Here is a 15,834-nt window from a genome sequence, read left to right on the forward strand (position 1 = left end):
AGGACAAATCCTTCTTTCCCCGCATGTCTGGATATGTTGAAAGGGGAAGTGGTATTTTGAGAATATAGTCTTTCCCTCTCTTGTGCGATAGTACAACAGCTGGTATTGGCAAAATCATGAAGGAAGCGCTTCCTCTTTTTAAATGGGGCAATTCCAGTGCTTAGAATTTCGGAGACAATATTCTTGCACCCATTCTTCCTGCTTTAATCTCAAAAGACTGTTCTCTCTGAATAGCCAAGATTACTTTTTTTTTCCCTCCAATTTGGCTTGCCGATGAACCTGTAATGAAGTGGCACATGGGACTGCCTTTTCTATGCCCTCATTATAACTTTTGAACCAGCTGAATCATTTCACGTTTTCATATTTGATAGGCAGTAACTTCCTCCTCTTCCATGAAAATCAGCCACCAGGTAGATGAAAGCAGCTCTACTAATGAAGAAAGACAAGGAAATCTTAACTCTCTTCTCTTCTGATGGCAGCCGGCCAGCCAACTAGCACATGCATTGGTCATACGAGCTATGTTGCGTAGTTTTTGCATTCCTGAAAGATAAAAAAAAACCCAAAGAAACTAAAAAAAGAGCATACAGAAGAAGCTGCTATTGTGGAAGGAGGGAAAGAGAACACACAGGGACCTGAATTTTTACAGTGGAGGGGCATACCACACTCAGGACATTGGCCTTCATTAGGACTAGCAATCACAGAGCAGTTTTGGTAAGAGGTGAGAAAAGCACTAGTGAAACAAAATGCCTTAAAGAAAACCAAAATGAAAATGCTCCCCCATTTTTTTTCCATATACCACATTAAGCCAAAGTATGATGAAAATTAAAAAGTGCAGAAAAAACGTGCAGATTACATATAGCTGGGTGGTACAAAGAATCAATGCCTGTTATAAGGACAGGCTGAGAGAGTTGGGGTTGTTCAGCCTGGAGAAGGCTCTGGAGAGACCTTATAGTGACCTTCCAGTACCAGAAGGGGTCCTACGGTAAAGCTAGGGAAGGACATTTTAGAAGGATGAGGGGGAATGGCTTTAAATTAGAAGGAGGAAGATTTAGATTAGACATCAGCAAGAAATTCTGCACAATGAGAGTGGTGAGGCACTGGCACAGGTTGCCCAGGGAAGCTGTGGCTGCCCCATCCCTGGAGGTATTCAAAGCCAGGTTGGATGGGGCCTTGGGCAGCCTGATCTAGTGGGATGTGTCCCTCCCCATGGTAGGGAGGTTGGAACTGGATGATCTTTAAGGTTCCTTCCAACCCAAACCATTCTCTGATTCTACAGTTCTCCTCCTTCCTGCAAGTTGCCAAGAAGCGAATATTTATGCGTTAATTAACAAAACTCAAAAGTATAGCCAAAAAATTTTGCAATTCCCATATCAAGTTATGATTTACACACAACTTCACCCCTGGCAAGTTACTTTTGCTGACAGAACTTAATTCTTCACTCTCTTTTTGATGTAATAATGCACAGAAAAGAATTGGCATCACTCACAAAATTAGCAGACAGTGCAAAGGTATTGATGTTGTGATGTTGGTGTGGACATAACCTTCATGTGCAAGAACACGGCCATGCAGGTGAGATTTTATTATGCAGCATGGGAGTCAAGTCAATCTGGATTTACTTTTTTTGGATTAAGAATGTCTATCAGTAGATAAATGAAATTTACCTGCCTTTTAACTTGCACTTTGTCTGTGAAGTTTTCCACAGTTTTCAGTGGACTCTGAATTAGGTAGGCAAAATTTAACTAGCTATAGAAACTGCAGGGCAGAGGCTTAGGGGATTGTGCAATAGCTGAACATACAGGGCTTTCTGGCAGTGCACTTCAATGGTCCCACTATCCTTAGCAATTAAGTATGAACAACGCCTTGCAAAACAAACACACTGAATAGTTGTGTTTGGTTTATTCATATCAAGTTCAAACCATCATAATAATGTTACAATTTTGCATCAGGTAAAAAAATGTTCAATAGAAAGATTATGCCTTAAGAAATACACACCATTTCTCATTTAAAAAAATAAGTCAGATCAGGTGTTTCTTTACAAAATATGATTTTCTCTTAGAAACCTTATACAATATATAATTTTGATTAGCATTTGCAATAAATAGTTCCTAAAAGTTAAATTAACTATATTTTATACATATGATACTTGCTTTTTAAATTAATATTATAGTAGTTCTCGGTATTGCTACAACTTAACAGTGAGCTACTACAAACAGTAGCAAAAAGTACATATAATTTAATTCCTCATTTACACTCATGTTTCCTGTACTTTAAAAAATATTATTCCCTCAAAAGTCTGTGCGCACATCTTCATATATGAATTTTTACTGCCTTAGGAAAGCAGCAGTGAGATAAACTCAATAGCCCATTTGCTTTTCTTTTCGTCCAAGTGAAGCACGAGGCGTGTGTTTAGGCCTTCTCTGAAGAAGGTACTTCTCATGAATCAGAATCTTCCAGTTCAGAGTCCTGAAGGTGCTCTGATGTCTTGCTGGTCTCATCTCCTGAGCCATTGCTTAGATTTTTGGATTCTTCTGAAATGACAGTTAGCTTGTCATAAAAAAGATGCTCTTCTTGTGGGAGTGAAGAAAAATACTGAGAACCACTAGGAGGCTTGCTCAAAAACTGTGAAGGAAAGAGGAAATAAGAATTAGGCTGCACTGCCTATGTCATCCTGTTTGCTTAGAAATATGTTTTATATTGTTTTCCACACAACAGTGGAAATGGATTCAATGACATCAATGGCTTTCTCAGTCCTTAGAAGTCCCAAAGTGGTGACAAAGTAATGACGTCTTTGCTTGCTTTAACATCCTGTGCAAAGCTTGGAAGCAAGTTGGAAGTGCCTTTATTTACAAGAAGATACCCCAGGGGTTAGTGACTTTGGAATATAAACTTGCTTAAAAAAATTAACTACCTAGGTTTTGTTTGGAAGCAAAAACTAAAAATGGTCACTTGACTATAAGTGAAGGCGTTCACAGAGAGATAGCTCCAAAAGAAGTGAATTGTTCCTGCCATCTCAGAGAGCCGTCTGCTCAGACATCAAATAGCAGTGTTTTAAATGTCAACATAAACCGTACCCGTTTAGTCAAGTAAAGGAGAGGGAGGGAGATTTACAGGGCTATGCAGTTCAGTGAGAAAGATGACTTAACTTTAGTACCAAAATATCACAACTTCCTCCCACTCCCTGTTCTAGTGATAACATGGAACGAGCCTCAGGAATGAACATGGACTTTGCAAGATGTCATGACTGTATTTTAAATGCCAACATAAGAACAGAACACCTACTCAACACAGTAATAACACATCAACTACTCATTTTGGCAGCTGAAGTGGCAGTTTGCTTTATTAGTAGTGGCTGGAGGAGTACAACTGCATTTTGTTCTTCTGATCTGACCCCTGTCTATTACTTCAGTGCATTTTACCAAGAAAACAAGATGCTCTGTTGGGAGTCCTGCTCACTGTATTTACAAAAATAAATACTAATATTATTACTATTATACCTTTTTCTAGTAAACTCTCATTTAAAATGTTCTGTCAGTAACCTGCAACCTCAAATGTTCATGTAGTGAAACCACTGCCTTTGTTAAATGCTGTTTTAGGTAACCACAACTGACCTTTGATTACTATGATTAACCACTATAACCCACTACCATAAAGTCAAAATTTTCCCTTTCTTGTGAGAAACCTGTGAGCAAAATGAAATTTGACCATATCCTGTATTGATCAGAGCAATGATACCTTCCAAACAGCCAAGCTCCAGGTTCAGTAAACTACTGTGTGCTGAGCATGTGCTCAACCTAAAGCACAAGACGACTGCCAAGTCCGCTGCAAAGCCTTAGTCTGCTGAACTCTAAATAAGTCAAAATGAAAGACCTAGAGAAACTGCAGGCAACTCAGAGAAGTATAGGTTCCTAACTTTAGGGTAGGTAACACACCGTATAGCCTTGTTTCTTGGAGGAGATCCTGATACAGCCTTTTAAAGTTGCTGTATGTATAAGAGGGTCAGTGGTATTCCCCAACAGTAATGGCTAACATTTATTGCTCTCGTTTCATCTGGATTTTCAGATTTCACTGCATTCCTTACTTAAGTTAAAACTCATTATTATATTCACTAAAGAGCTATGTTTCAGGAGAACAAATTTAAAGTCTAAAACGAGTTATTGGAGACAGAAACCTCAGCTGTTCACTATCTAAAAAGAGGAACTGAAGGCTATCACGTGTTATTCTGTCTCTTAAAACAAAACATCCTGTTTCAAAGCCATATAAAGCTTCATATTACAAATTCAGCAGTTGCTTTAGGCTTAAAAGCCTATGCCAAGTTTTTAAGTAGTTCAGCTTTTAAATATTTTGGACCATTCTGTGTAGAACAACTCACAATGACAGTATTTTAGAGTTTATTATACATCAGTATACTTCAAAAGGAAGTCTAATTTCATTGCTTCTTACTGTTGTCTATGCAGAACTACAGAACAGGATGAAAAAACTAAGGTATCAAGAACTAACTTCCACCACCTTTCTCACACCAAAAAGTACCTTCCTTTGTCAGCTTTTTCTAAAGTTCACAACTTCATAATTTATGCTTTTTTGAATGCTTTTTATGTTTGGCAGAAAAGCGAGTTTTACCATACACAACAACTACAGATAACCTGCATTCCTCCTTACAGTCTAAACCCCCTCCAGAACAGTTTGCAATTTGACTAACAATCAAATGAAAGAATTTCTAGATTTCAAAAGAATTTCTAAAGGTTTTGGCACAGACTGCCTTGGAAAAGCAGGTGTTTTTGCTTAAAAGGATGATTTTAATTGTGTTAGGTAGAAAACAAACCTCTTTCAGGTGTTGTGGGAAAATATATGAAGGGCAGAAAACGTATCTGGTGAGTCGATATAGATAAAAAAAGGAAAAGAAACCAACAAGAACAGTTATTGCAACGACCAACATTGATCCTATAAGAACGGTCACAATTATCCACACAGGCGTTACACCTGCAATAGACAAAAAAAAAATAAGTTAAACCTATGATTGCTAATTTATGAATATATCCTTTTACAATTATTACAATTATCACTTTCTCTATGGAATTAAAAAAAATATAAAATTGTAACTGCAAACATAAGTCAGTGTTTCAAGATGCAAAATAATGCTTAGCTCTTCAATTTTTAGTCTGAATAGGCTGAGAAAGTTCTCAATAAAGTAAGCTTACAAGCATCATATTTAGACATTTACAGTTATGCATACTGGTGATTCTACATGCAATACTAGGCATATGATTAAAGGAAAAATGACCAACAGAACATCCAGAAGGTGATATAATATAAAAAAAAAGCTATTGTGCACTCTTTGGTGTTTCAGTGACACACAGTACTGCAGAGCACGGGCTTCCATTTTTCTCTTAAAGAAATCTCTAAAAATGGCAGCAAAAAAAAGACAGCAGGGGACAAAAGTCTGTAACTTTCTAAACTACCGAGCTTTTAAAACAATTATGTCCCACCCGCATGAGGATTTCACAACAGGCAATGGGAATGAAGTTGTATCCATTAATCACTGTACAAATGTTTTAAACCAACCTACAATTGCTAACTATTGTTCTAGCCACGAATTAACAGGAAACACCACCACCAAAACCCACCTGCAGTGCCTGCAGAAAATATACATGTGGGAAAAACTTATGAGTAAACTTTTTATAAGGAAAAATGTAGGAGCAACAGGTTAGCTCAGATAGCTTCCCACCAGATGGCTTCCTCATCATCTTGTGTCTCTAATTTTCTGCAAGTTACTTGAAATACACATCTGTGAAAAATATAGTATCTAGGATTCTATCTTTCTTTTAACTAGGGACATAAAGCTCTCTGCTAAGATGACAGGGTCAGACCATATGGCGGTTACTGCTGGACTCTGTGGATAGCAGCTAAGGTGGCATGGGTTGAAAGAAAGTGCTTTTGGTACGTAACTGTTTTCAAGATTAAAAGGAAAGCATGGAGACAAAATAATTATTTAGCATTATAGATTAATAACTGCTGTGTGTCACAGAGAAAGAGCATCACGGCATAACTTCATGGTCCAATTCCTTTCTATGTTACAGATACACAGAACAAAGGCTTTCACAGGATAATGAATGCATTCAATGGGTAAAAGAAATTCGGGCACACAGTGTGATCAGTGAAGAGCTTATATTCCATTTAACTCTGATTTTTAGGCCTTTGCAGCAAAGTAAAGCATCACACCATAGGTAGTGGCTTGTATTTTTTACTTCATTTCCAATTCCTCTGCTTCAAAGGTGCACATATATTAATGACCAAACAACACTAAAGTAACAAATACATCAATTTTTGGAAGGTTTCCATGTTACACTGATTTTCATTTTGAAGGGCTTTGCACGTTTCCTAGTTCCCTACAGCGCATGTCCCATTGTGATGCATCAGGTATTACCATTGTGGGTTGTCTGCTCACAAAGCTCTCCGCTCAGTTCCCCTGTTTTGTTCCACTCAGGGATAACTGCTTGGACTTGAATACAATACGTTGTCCACGGCTCCAACTGAGATATTATATAAGAGTTATGTTCGGTTTCTATGTGATTTACCTAATAACACAGAAGAAGACAAAAAAATTTGAAAAGTGCAAGTCCACTGGATGGACTAACTAGGTAATTAAAATCACATTTAGTAGGACAACTCCTAGCAGTTATAGCTGCAATGTGAATAATGCTTTCACATGCAGAATGAAATGCCCTGCCTGTGCCAAATAACATAACTTTACGTTGATTTCACCTGTGGTTAGAGTGCAAGACCACTCTCACCACTAACTCTTTGGCTGCTTCTAGCAACATTAATGATGTTTTAGGCTAAGGAGGCCTACAGAGACACAATAAACGAGATCTGTGTGCAGAGAGAAACAATCACCTAACCAAATAAGATCAACTAAGAGTGATGTCACAGACAAAGATAATTTAATTTGAGATGGAGCAAATAGGATGGATGATCTAGACAAAAGAAAGAAAAAGTCAGTGAAAGAAAAAGGCTTGTGGAAGCTTTCATGTGACTGACAGCAGATGCAACTTGCTGTTTAGTGGCATGGCTGGTTATATCCCTGTAACTATATGGTCCCCGAAGAGTACGGGAATCCCTACAACATGTCCTATTACATAGCAACAGATTGTTTCTCAGGAGTCAGAAGACTAGCTAGGTTTCAACATTTTGAGCAAGCATCCACTTCAAAAAACAACCTATGAAGTTACGTAGTCTATGCCTTTTGCTTCTTTGATCCCTATGGAAATTTACAGAGTCATAGAAGCATTTAGATTGGAAAAGACCTTTAAGATCATTGAGTCCAACCGTAAACCTAGCAGTGCCAAGCCACAATGAAACCACATCCCTAAGCACCACATCTACACATCTTTTAAACTCCTGCAGGGATGGTGACCTAACCACTTCCCTGGGCAGCCTCTGCCAGTGCTTGAAAACCCTTTTGCTGAATACACTTTTCCTATAATCCCACCTAAATCTCCCCTGCTGCAACTAGAGACCATTTCCTCTCGTTCTATCACTCGTTACTTGGGAGAACAGACCAACACCCACCTCTCTACAACCTCCCTTCAGGCAGTCATAGACAGTGATAAGGTCTCACCTCAGCCTCCTCTTGCTAATCAACCCCTGTTCCCTCAGCTGCTCCTCATAACACTTGTCTCCATCCCCTTCACCAGCTTCATTGCCCTTCTCCCGATGCCCTCCAGGACCTCAAGGTCCTTTTTGTAGTGAGGGACCTAAAACTGAACACAGTATTCAGGGTGTGACCTCACCAGTGCCAAGTACATGGGATGATCACTTCTCTAGTCCTGCTAGCTACACTATTTCTGATGCAAATACCTTCATTTCTTGTATGGGAATTGAAAACTAGTCTGTTTGTTTTGGGAAATGATGACCCCTCATTTTCTGGAATTGAATGCCCAATACAAATCAGAATTGCAGGTAGTGGAGTCCTACTATATGAACATTGCACTGGTTTACAAAGCACTAATTATACTGTGACTAACATCTTCCAGTAAAGGACTTCCTTTTTTCCTGTAAGAGAACTCATGACTCTACAATTAAGTTATTATTTATGATCTTTCCCCACGCATTTTGCATGTAGGAGCCTTTTAGTTGAGTAACAGATCTGTCAGTGGAAGAGTCTGTCCTTGAAAGGAAGAAAGCAAATTACAGCTGATAGAAACTGAAGAGGTGAAGGTGCCCACAGTTAATATAAGGTCCCAGCCACGGTGGTGTTCAAAGCCCAGAGTCCCACAAAGAGCACAAAGACTTGAATGACATAAGATTTGAATCTAAGTCAGCTTATCACCATGATCACATATCCTGCTGATGTTACAGCTTCTAAGTTTACCCTTGCTTGTATACGCGAACTACAGAGATTTGGTGCAGCAGACCACATCACAAATAAATCACCACTAAACCAAGGAAATAAACTCTCAATAACGTGGCAGTTATTTCTCATTACGGAAAAAGAAATTATACCCATGCTTCTGTTCTAACTACACAGCTATCTGCCATTTGCTCTGAATACCACTGTAATTAGCAGAGACACATTTTTACTTCAGTACTGTCAGCTTTCAGAACGGTAGTTTCCCAAGAAAAGCACCTATCAAAGTAATGGAGTCACAACACGCAGGAAGCAGAAGTTACCTCGGTATGGCTGCCTTTTTTCCAGTACAGTATTCTGTTTTTCCATGATCCGTAAAGTTGCCTTAGAGACCACCTGTCCTGCTCATGTTCAGCAAAAGGGCCTATGAAATCCACATGCAGGGACCCAGACTCAGACTCCACTTTTACATCAGGGGGCCCAATGACTGCTGTGAGTTAGAATGGTGGAAGACAAGGAAGAACAAAATTCAGTGTCACGTTGTTTTCAACTTGACGTTTCTACACAACCTATGACAATTCACGCTTTAAATAATTTCATCTGTTAGGAGAAAGTAATTTCTTTTCATGGGTCCGTCATAAATAAATCTTTATTGAACTGGTCATGAAAGGGATTTGGTTTTGCAGTTAAATAACAGATATATTTGCAGACTACATTTGCCATGCACTAAATTAACTCAGTTCCCTTTTGCCAGCTGTAGTCACTCCTGGGAGAGGAAGGACTATTTCCATAGGTTATTACTCACTTCTCTTTCTGGGCCAAGCTGTTGCAACACCTTCTTTTCTGAGGAGATGCTCTAGAGAAGTGTTTTAACGTTTCTTTCACTGTGATCACTTTGAAAAACTGCAACACTTGAATAATTTCAGCATGTCTCAAAAGGCTGAGCTGTTTAGACTGAATATTATACTCTTGTATTTTGAAAAAGGCTTGTCCTTGTTATGTTTTTGCGCCACTATCTAAATTAATTCATGAGTAGCTGATTTATAAGCTATGTTGTCGCTGCAATGAGCTCTCCCATTAAAGTCTCCTCTAATTCCAACAAATTACCTTGTCTGCCCCTACTAAGGTTCTGCCTGGCTACAGCCACACTATCAAGTGTCTTAAGAAAGAGAGAACTCAATATACGCACAAGTTTGCATTCCTCTAGAAATACAAGTTTCTTTAATTAAAAGTAATTAAAAAAAATCTACTTGCTGGACCACGCATTCACATGATGCTTATGAATATGTTGTCGAACTTATGAAAAATATAAACAAAGCCTTATTTTAAGGGAACCCCCCCCTTCAAAAGATGTTTCAAATACCGATATTAATATCTAGTATAATAGTGAACCTACTATGCTTTCCAAGAGCAACTTCTGCCTTCAAAAAATCGAAAATGTTACAACTAAGACTGTATAATTCATTTAAAAATGATCTGCACACTATAGCTTTTCTGATGGGGCCAGTTGTAAAGGTGCACTAATAGCAGACAATATTTTTTTTGTGGAAGATTAGAAGGTGGCTTACTGTCATCCATTGGGTTAAATCTGACGGTCACCCACTTTGAATGGTTATTTTCTGACTCCGCTCTGACCTGTAAAACGTAGTGCCCATACGGAGACAGAAAAGAGATGTCACACTCCGTGAGTCTCAAGTTTGTGCTCACACTTTTGTATTTCTCTCCAGGGAAAATGTTGCTGTATGGAAGAGAAACAAAATATATATGAGGGTTGAATGATAACTGACCAAATGTCTTTCCGCTCAATTAACTGGAAAAAGTGGCACATCCATTTGTTAATACAACCAATTATGACTCATGAACAATAAAAATTAAATTCAGCGTATAAGAAACATAATTGCTAGTGGTTTTTTATATACATATATACATTGTTATATACATCTATACATCCCTGTTAAAAGTTTAAGATTAAAATTATGATTCAATAAATAGATGTCCTTTTCTTGACAGTGGCTACAAAACTCAATTCCACATATAGCAGTTGCTAGAGAAGCCTGCGACTATTAAAGACAATATCGCTATACACGGCTTTGTGGTCCAACTTGGACTTTGCTCAGGACTGCCTATAAGATATGCATATAAGGAAAAGCCAAAGAATATGGAGCCAAAGAACTGACTGAGTACCCTATCATAAGCTACGTTCTTTCTTTTTTAGATCAAAAGTCCACTTAGAAACGTAGTGATCAACAGGTAATTTCTACCAGAACTGCCTGCAGTTCATCCAGTGTTTCCACTAAGGGCACAGACACACTGGCTGCATTAGTGGCAGATCACAAAATGCTGCTGGAATGAAAGATCAGACGAGGTTCTAGTGCCAAGCAGGACTAAGTCTCTTGATACATGAGAGAGAAAAACCACACGTAGCTAGTAACAGCCAATGTTAAAATATGTTTCTGGCTCCAAAAAAGTACATACAAAGCTGCCTTGGGTATGAAACGTGTAGAAAGTGCCTGTGCCCTGTTATTGAACTTAGAAGACAATCCTCTCACAAACTAAAAGAAAAGGACAGCTACTGAGTTTCCTATAAAAAAGGAAAATCAGAGACGCATATAGCTGTAAAAAGTGAATTAAAGATCTTAAGCACAACTCTCCCAGACTTACCTTTTAGATTGGACAGTGTAACTTATATTCCCTTTGTGAAACCTAGGTGCATCCCACTGTAAAACGCTACGAAGATTAACTGAAATAATTCTTGCATTTTGGGGTTTTGGCACTATCCCAGATACTGTGGGAGCAATCAAAAACAAGCAAATATTTTAGTATATATTCCTCCGGAACTTCAATACACCTTCTTTCTCTTGCTGGCCTCAGACTCTTTTTTAAGAACAGACTTTAACATAATTAATTTAAACCCCGATGCCTATTCTTCCTTCTAAGCTTATGCAACTAAACCCAATTAGCCAGCATCACTGATTTCCAGTAAGTGCAGTCCTTATGATATCATTGTTTATTATGCATGACTGACTTGTCAAGACTTAGGACCCATCAGGCCATGTGCGTGAACTCTCACTGAGACTGCCAAAATCAATTTTTTCTCAGTAGTGCTCCAGCAGCGCTACAGAAACAACATGGATGTGTAGGCTGATTTCTTGGTTTTTTTTTGTTATTATGTGAAGAGAAATATTAACAGTCTTTCTACATAGACCTGCGTATAAGACTGAAATAATGAAAAAAATAATCCACCATAAGCATGTTTATATCATCACTGCATGGATTAGTACTGCCATTTAAAATGCTTTACTCACTCTTTTGAAAAACAGAGATAAACAAGATGTACCTTCAAAGGCAAGAGAGCTCTTAAATATACATAAACACATCATTAACTGGCACTCTTCATAAGTAGTAGTAGTCTTGCTTTATTGAAAGTGAATAAAGGAACCCCTAAAGCAGTGTTGATCATCAGTCCATTACTATTATGATTTAATTATTTTAAAATAATTGTTGGCATTGAAACTAAAATAGAAAATATTCTGGCCCATTTTTGCAACACACCTGTTCAATGCAAACAAACTCTGTCAGATAAGATTTGGGCTTAAATATCACAGGAGAAAAACCTAATGACCTAGTTGTAAGGAAAAAATAAAGTAACTATTTTATATGTCCCTAGTTGATGCATAAATACATGAAATGAATGTGTTGATACCCATCTTTAGCATGTAAGTGTTATAACTCTAAACCCTGCTCACGTAAAAACTCTTTCACAGACCCCTTTCCTGCAATGCTACCCTCACACCCAACGAATCAACTCAAACATGTTTTACATCAGAAAAGCAGAAGCTGCTTGCTCTCCTGCACCCAGAACTTCAGAGGTGTCATCCCTGTGCATATGTGCGCTCACCTTGGGCACTCATTTTCCGAGATCTCTGCCCATAGCAAGCTCTGCCCCTTTCCAGGGTTGTGCCCAGAGCACAGAAAGCCCCTCTGGCCTCCTGCTTCCATACCTTCTTCTACGTGAAAAATCCCAGGTATGCAGAATGCTAGGGAGGATGGGTGCAGGTGACACACTGCAAAGACTCAGTGTGAACAATGCAGCTGAAGAAGAGTCTGGCCAGTACAAGGGACGGTTTGATGGTTGGACTTGATGATCCTAGAGTCCTTTCCAACCTTAATGATTCTATGATTCGATGACACTGAGGCATCTCATTTCTCCTCTCCTGCACAAGGCGGTCCTTGCCACCTTGGACCCACTCTAGGGTGTTGCCCACACTTTGAGAAGTTCCCTCCCAAGGTCTGAGGTAGCCTTGTAAGTAAATTCCCAGTGAAAAGCACGATGCTTTTGAAGGCTTGCTTCCCTGACAGGGTCTTCTACTTTAAAAGCATTCAGGTAGGCTTTTATTCTGCACTGTGGACCCAAAGAGCTCAGAAAATAATCATAGAAACACAGAATGGTTTGGGTTGGAAGGGACTTTAAAGCCCATCCAGTTCCAACCCCGCTGCTATGGGCAGGGACACCTTTGCTAGGTCAGGTTGCTCAAAGCTTTATACAGCCTGGCCTTGAACACCTCCAGGGATGGGGCAGCCATGACTTCCCTGGGCAACCTGTGCCAGTGCCTCACCACTCTCACAGGGAAACATTTCTTCCCAATAGGCAATCTAAATCTCCCCTTTTTCAGCTTAAAACTGCTACCCCTTGTCCTATCTCTGTATTAGTGATTTCTGCAGTTTTGTTCTTTGCAAACGGAAGGTTTGTAGACAGCTCACATCACAGTTTTGGATATGGTCTTCTTGGGGAAACATATGGTCCAGGCCTACAGAAGTGGTCATGGTGGCTGCTTTGGGAGCGCTCCGAGCCACCAAGCCTGGTGCAGCATCAGCTCTGCAACACACGCGCTGCTGTGGCTGTGCTATTGCTGCCTCAGCGCACTGTGCCCAAGCCCGCAAGAGTATGCTTTTGCTCCAATGCTCGCATTTCATCACTAGGACTTGCCCAAGTGCTACCAAAAATGCTGGCAAATACACTCTCTGAGACTTGTTTTGGAGTTTTAGACGGCAGCGTCCTTTATCGTGGCTGGGCAACACAGGGGAGCGATCTCCATCCATCGTGTGCGGCCAGACATGAGCTGGGACAGGATGGATTTCCCACTCACATGCACAGGGATCAATTCTCCCAGAAATCTTATGCATGTTCTATTCTTTCCAAGGCATAATCGTAATGTTATTATGAACTTCACAGCAGCCAAGTCCGTTGGTGATTTGGAGCTGGCTCCAGCTCTGCCTGACCCCGCACTGGAGATGGGAAAGGCTGCAAACAGAGGGGATTGCAGCAGACACAGCTGCTCAGCACAGATCACACTGTGCATAAGCTGTGATCGTCTCCAAAGAGCCAACAGGGTCTGGAGAAACACTGAAGGAAAGAAAGCATGGTCAGAGGGACATTCGGTCTGACTTTGAAAGAACACAGTTACTTGGATGAAACTTGAGCTTAAATCAAAACTATTCCACTTTTCGTAATAGCAGCTGTTTCTTGTATCGCAAGTGTCCAAACCCGAAAAGGTCAGTTCCAGTTTCTCAGCACAGAAGGAAGCCGTGGGCAGCGGCAGCCCCGGCGCCCCCAGCCCGGTCCCGCAGGGCGAACCCCGCAGCCCCCCGGCACCCTCCGACCCCCCAGTGCGGCGCGGAGCGGCACAGGAGGGACTGGGTGGGAAGGGACCTTAAAGGTCATCCAGGTCCAACCCCCTGCCGCGCACAGGGACACCTCCCGCTGCACCAGGATGCTCGAACACCCGTCGAACCTCCTCGTCGGGATGATCCAGTGGGAGGATCGGGGAGGACAGGGAGGATGGAGAGGGGAGGACAGGGAAGATGCGCCCCCCTCCTAGTCCGAAGGATACAGTGGGAGGATCGGGATGGGGAGGAAGGGAATGGGGAGAACCGGGAGGGCCGTGGGGATGGAGAGGACAGGGAGGACCGTGACGATGGGGAGGACCGTGAGGAAGCGCCAGCCTGGTGGTCGGGAGAATCCAGCGGGAGGATCGGGAGGACCGGGATGGGGAGAACCGGGAGGATGGGAAGGATCGGGATGGGAAGGACAGGGAGGATCGGGAAAGTGAGGACCGGCAGGATCGGGATGGGGAGGACCGGGAGGGTTGGGAGGATCGGAAAGGGGAGGATCAGGAGAATCGGGATGCGGAGGACCGGGAGGATGCGTACCCCTCCCGGTCGGGAGCATCGGGAAGGGGCGGATCGGGAGTATCGGTAAGGAGAGGACCGAGAGGACCGGGAGTATCGGTAAGGGGGGGACCGAGAGGACCGGGAGTATCGGTAAGGGGGGGACCGAGAGGACCGGGAGGATCGGGATGGGGACGATTAGGGAGGGCCGGACGGCGAGTACGCGCCCGATGCCGGGTCTCACCGCGGAGCAGGAGGCAGCTGCAGAGGGCGCAGCGCAGGGCGGCGGCCATCGCGGGTCCCGCAGCGGTGGCGGCTCCGGGCTCTGCCCCGGCGGCGCGGAGAGCGGCGCTGTCCCGGAACCTGCCGGCAGCGGGGCGGGGCGGGAACCTCCCCGCTCCCTCCTCCGCCTGACCCTTTCCAGTATACCCAGCACCTGAACCTTTCCCAAAGGCATGGAAAGCTGCTCGTCAGTGCTGTGCTTTGAAACGTGTTCCCTCCTCTCCCCTTCTCCACCTTCCCCTTTATACCCAGTATACCCAGCACCTGAACCTTTCCTCCTCCCTCCTCCTCTTCCTCCTCCACCTTCCCCTTTCCAGTATATCCAGTATACTCGCCACCTGAACTTTCCCTCCTCCTCTTTCTCCTCCTCCTCCACCTTCCCTTTTCCAGTATACCCAGCATCTGAACCTTCCCTAAAGGCTTGAAAAGATGCTCATCTGTGCTGTGCTTTAAAACGTGTTCCCTCCTTCCCCCTCATCCGCCTTCCCCTTTCCATCATACCCAGCGCCTAAACCTTCCCTCTTTCCTCCTCTTCCTCCTTCTTCCCCTTTCCAGTATACGCAGCACCTAAACCTTCCCTCCTTCCTTCTCTTCCTCCTTCTTCCCCTTTCCAGTATACCCCGCGCCTGAACCTTCCCCAAAGGCTTCGAAAACTGCTCATTGGTGCTGTGCTTTAAAACGTGTTCCTTCCTTCCTCCTCCGCCTTCCCCTTTCCCAGCACCTGAACTTTCCCCACAGGCTTGGAAAGCTGCTCATAGGTGCTGTGTTTTAAAACATTGTGATGCCTGGCTGCTTGGATAATTGTCATCTCGCTAGAGTGCTGTCAGCTCACAGCCTGGGAAGCCTGGAGATGGGAGGTCAGCATAAAATGATAACCAAATAATGCATAAACAGGCATGGGGTGATGCACTAGTGTCAAACTAGGTCTTGAGTGACATTCCTCCTGCTGCAGGCAATACAAATTAATCTTTCCTCCAGCAACATCTCCCGACTTCGGGATCTGGCCTGCACCAAAGATGCCAATGCCATTATTTCTACCA

The 15,834-nt window shown here is 42.1% G+C and overlaps 1 protein-coding gene across 1 annotated transcript; it reads right to left on the reverse strand.

Moving 5' to 3' along the window:
- Positions 1-1,891: 1,891 nt before the first annotated feature.
- Positions 1,892-14,930, reverse strand: IL10RB (interleukin 10 receptor subunit beta). Its single transcript, XM_009567127.2, has 7 exons — positions 14,757-14,930; positions 11,006-11,129; positions 9,913-10,082; positions 8,668-8,834; positions 6,422-6,572; positions 4,820-4,977; positions 1,892-2,619 (listed from the first exon to the last, which is right to left on the reverse strand). Exons 1-7 carry the CDS (start codon positions 14,803-14,805, stop codon positions 2,434-2,436), a joined length of 1,005 nt encoding a protein of 334 aa, XP_009565422.2. The 5' UTR covers positions 14,806-14,930; the 3' UTR covers positions 1,892-2,433.
- Positions 14,931-15,834: the final 904 nt, after the last annotated feature.

This window comes from Cuculus canorus, chromosome 1, assembly GCF_017976375.1.
Source record: "Cuculus canorus isolate bCucCan1 chromosome 1, bCucCan1.pri, whole genome shotgun sequence".
Lineage (NCBI taxonomy): Eukaryota > Metazoa > Chordata > Aves > Cuculiformes > Cuculidae > Cuculus > Cuculus canorus.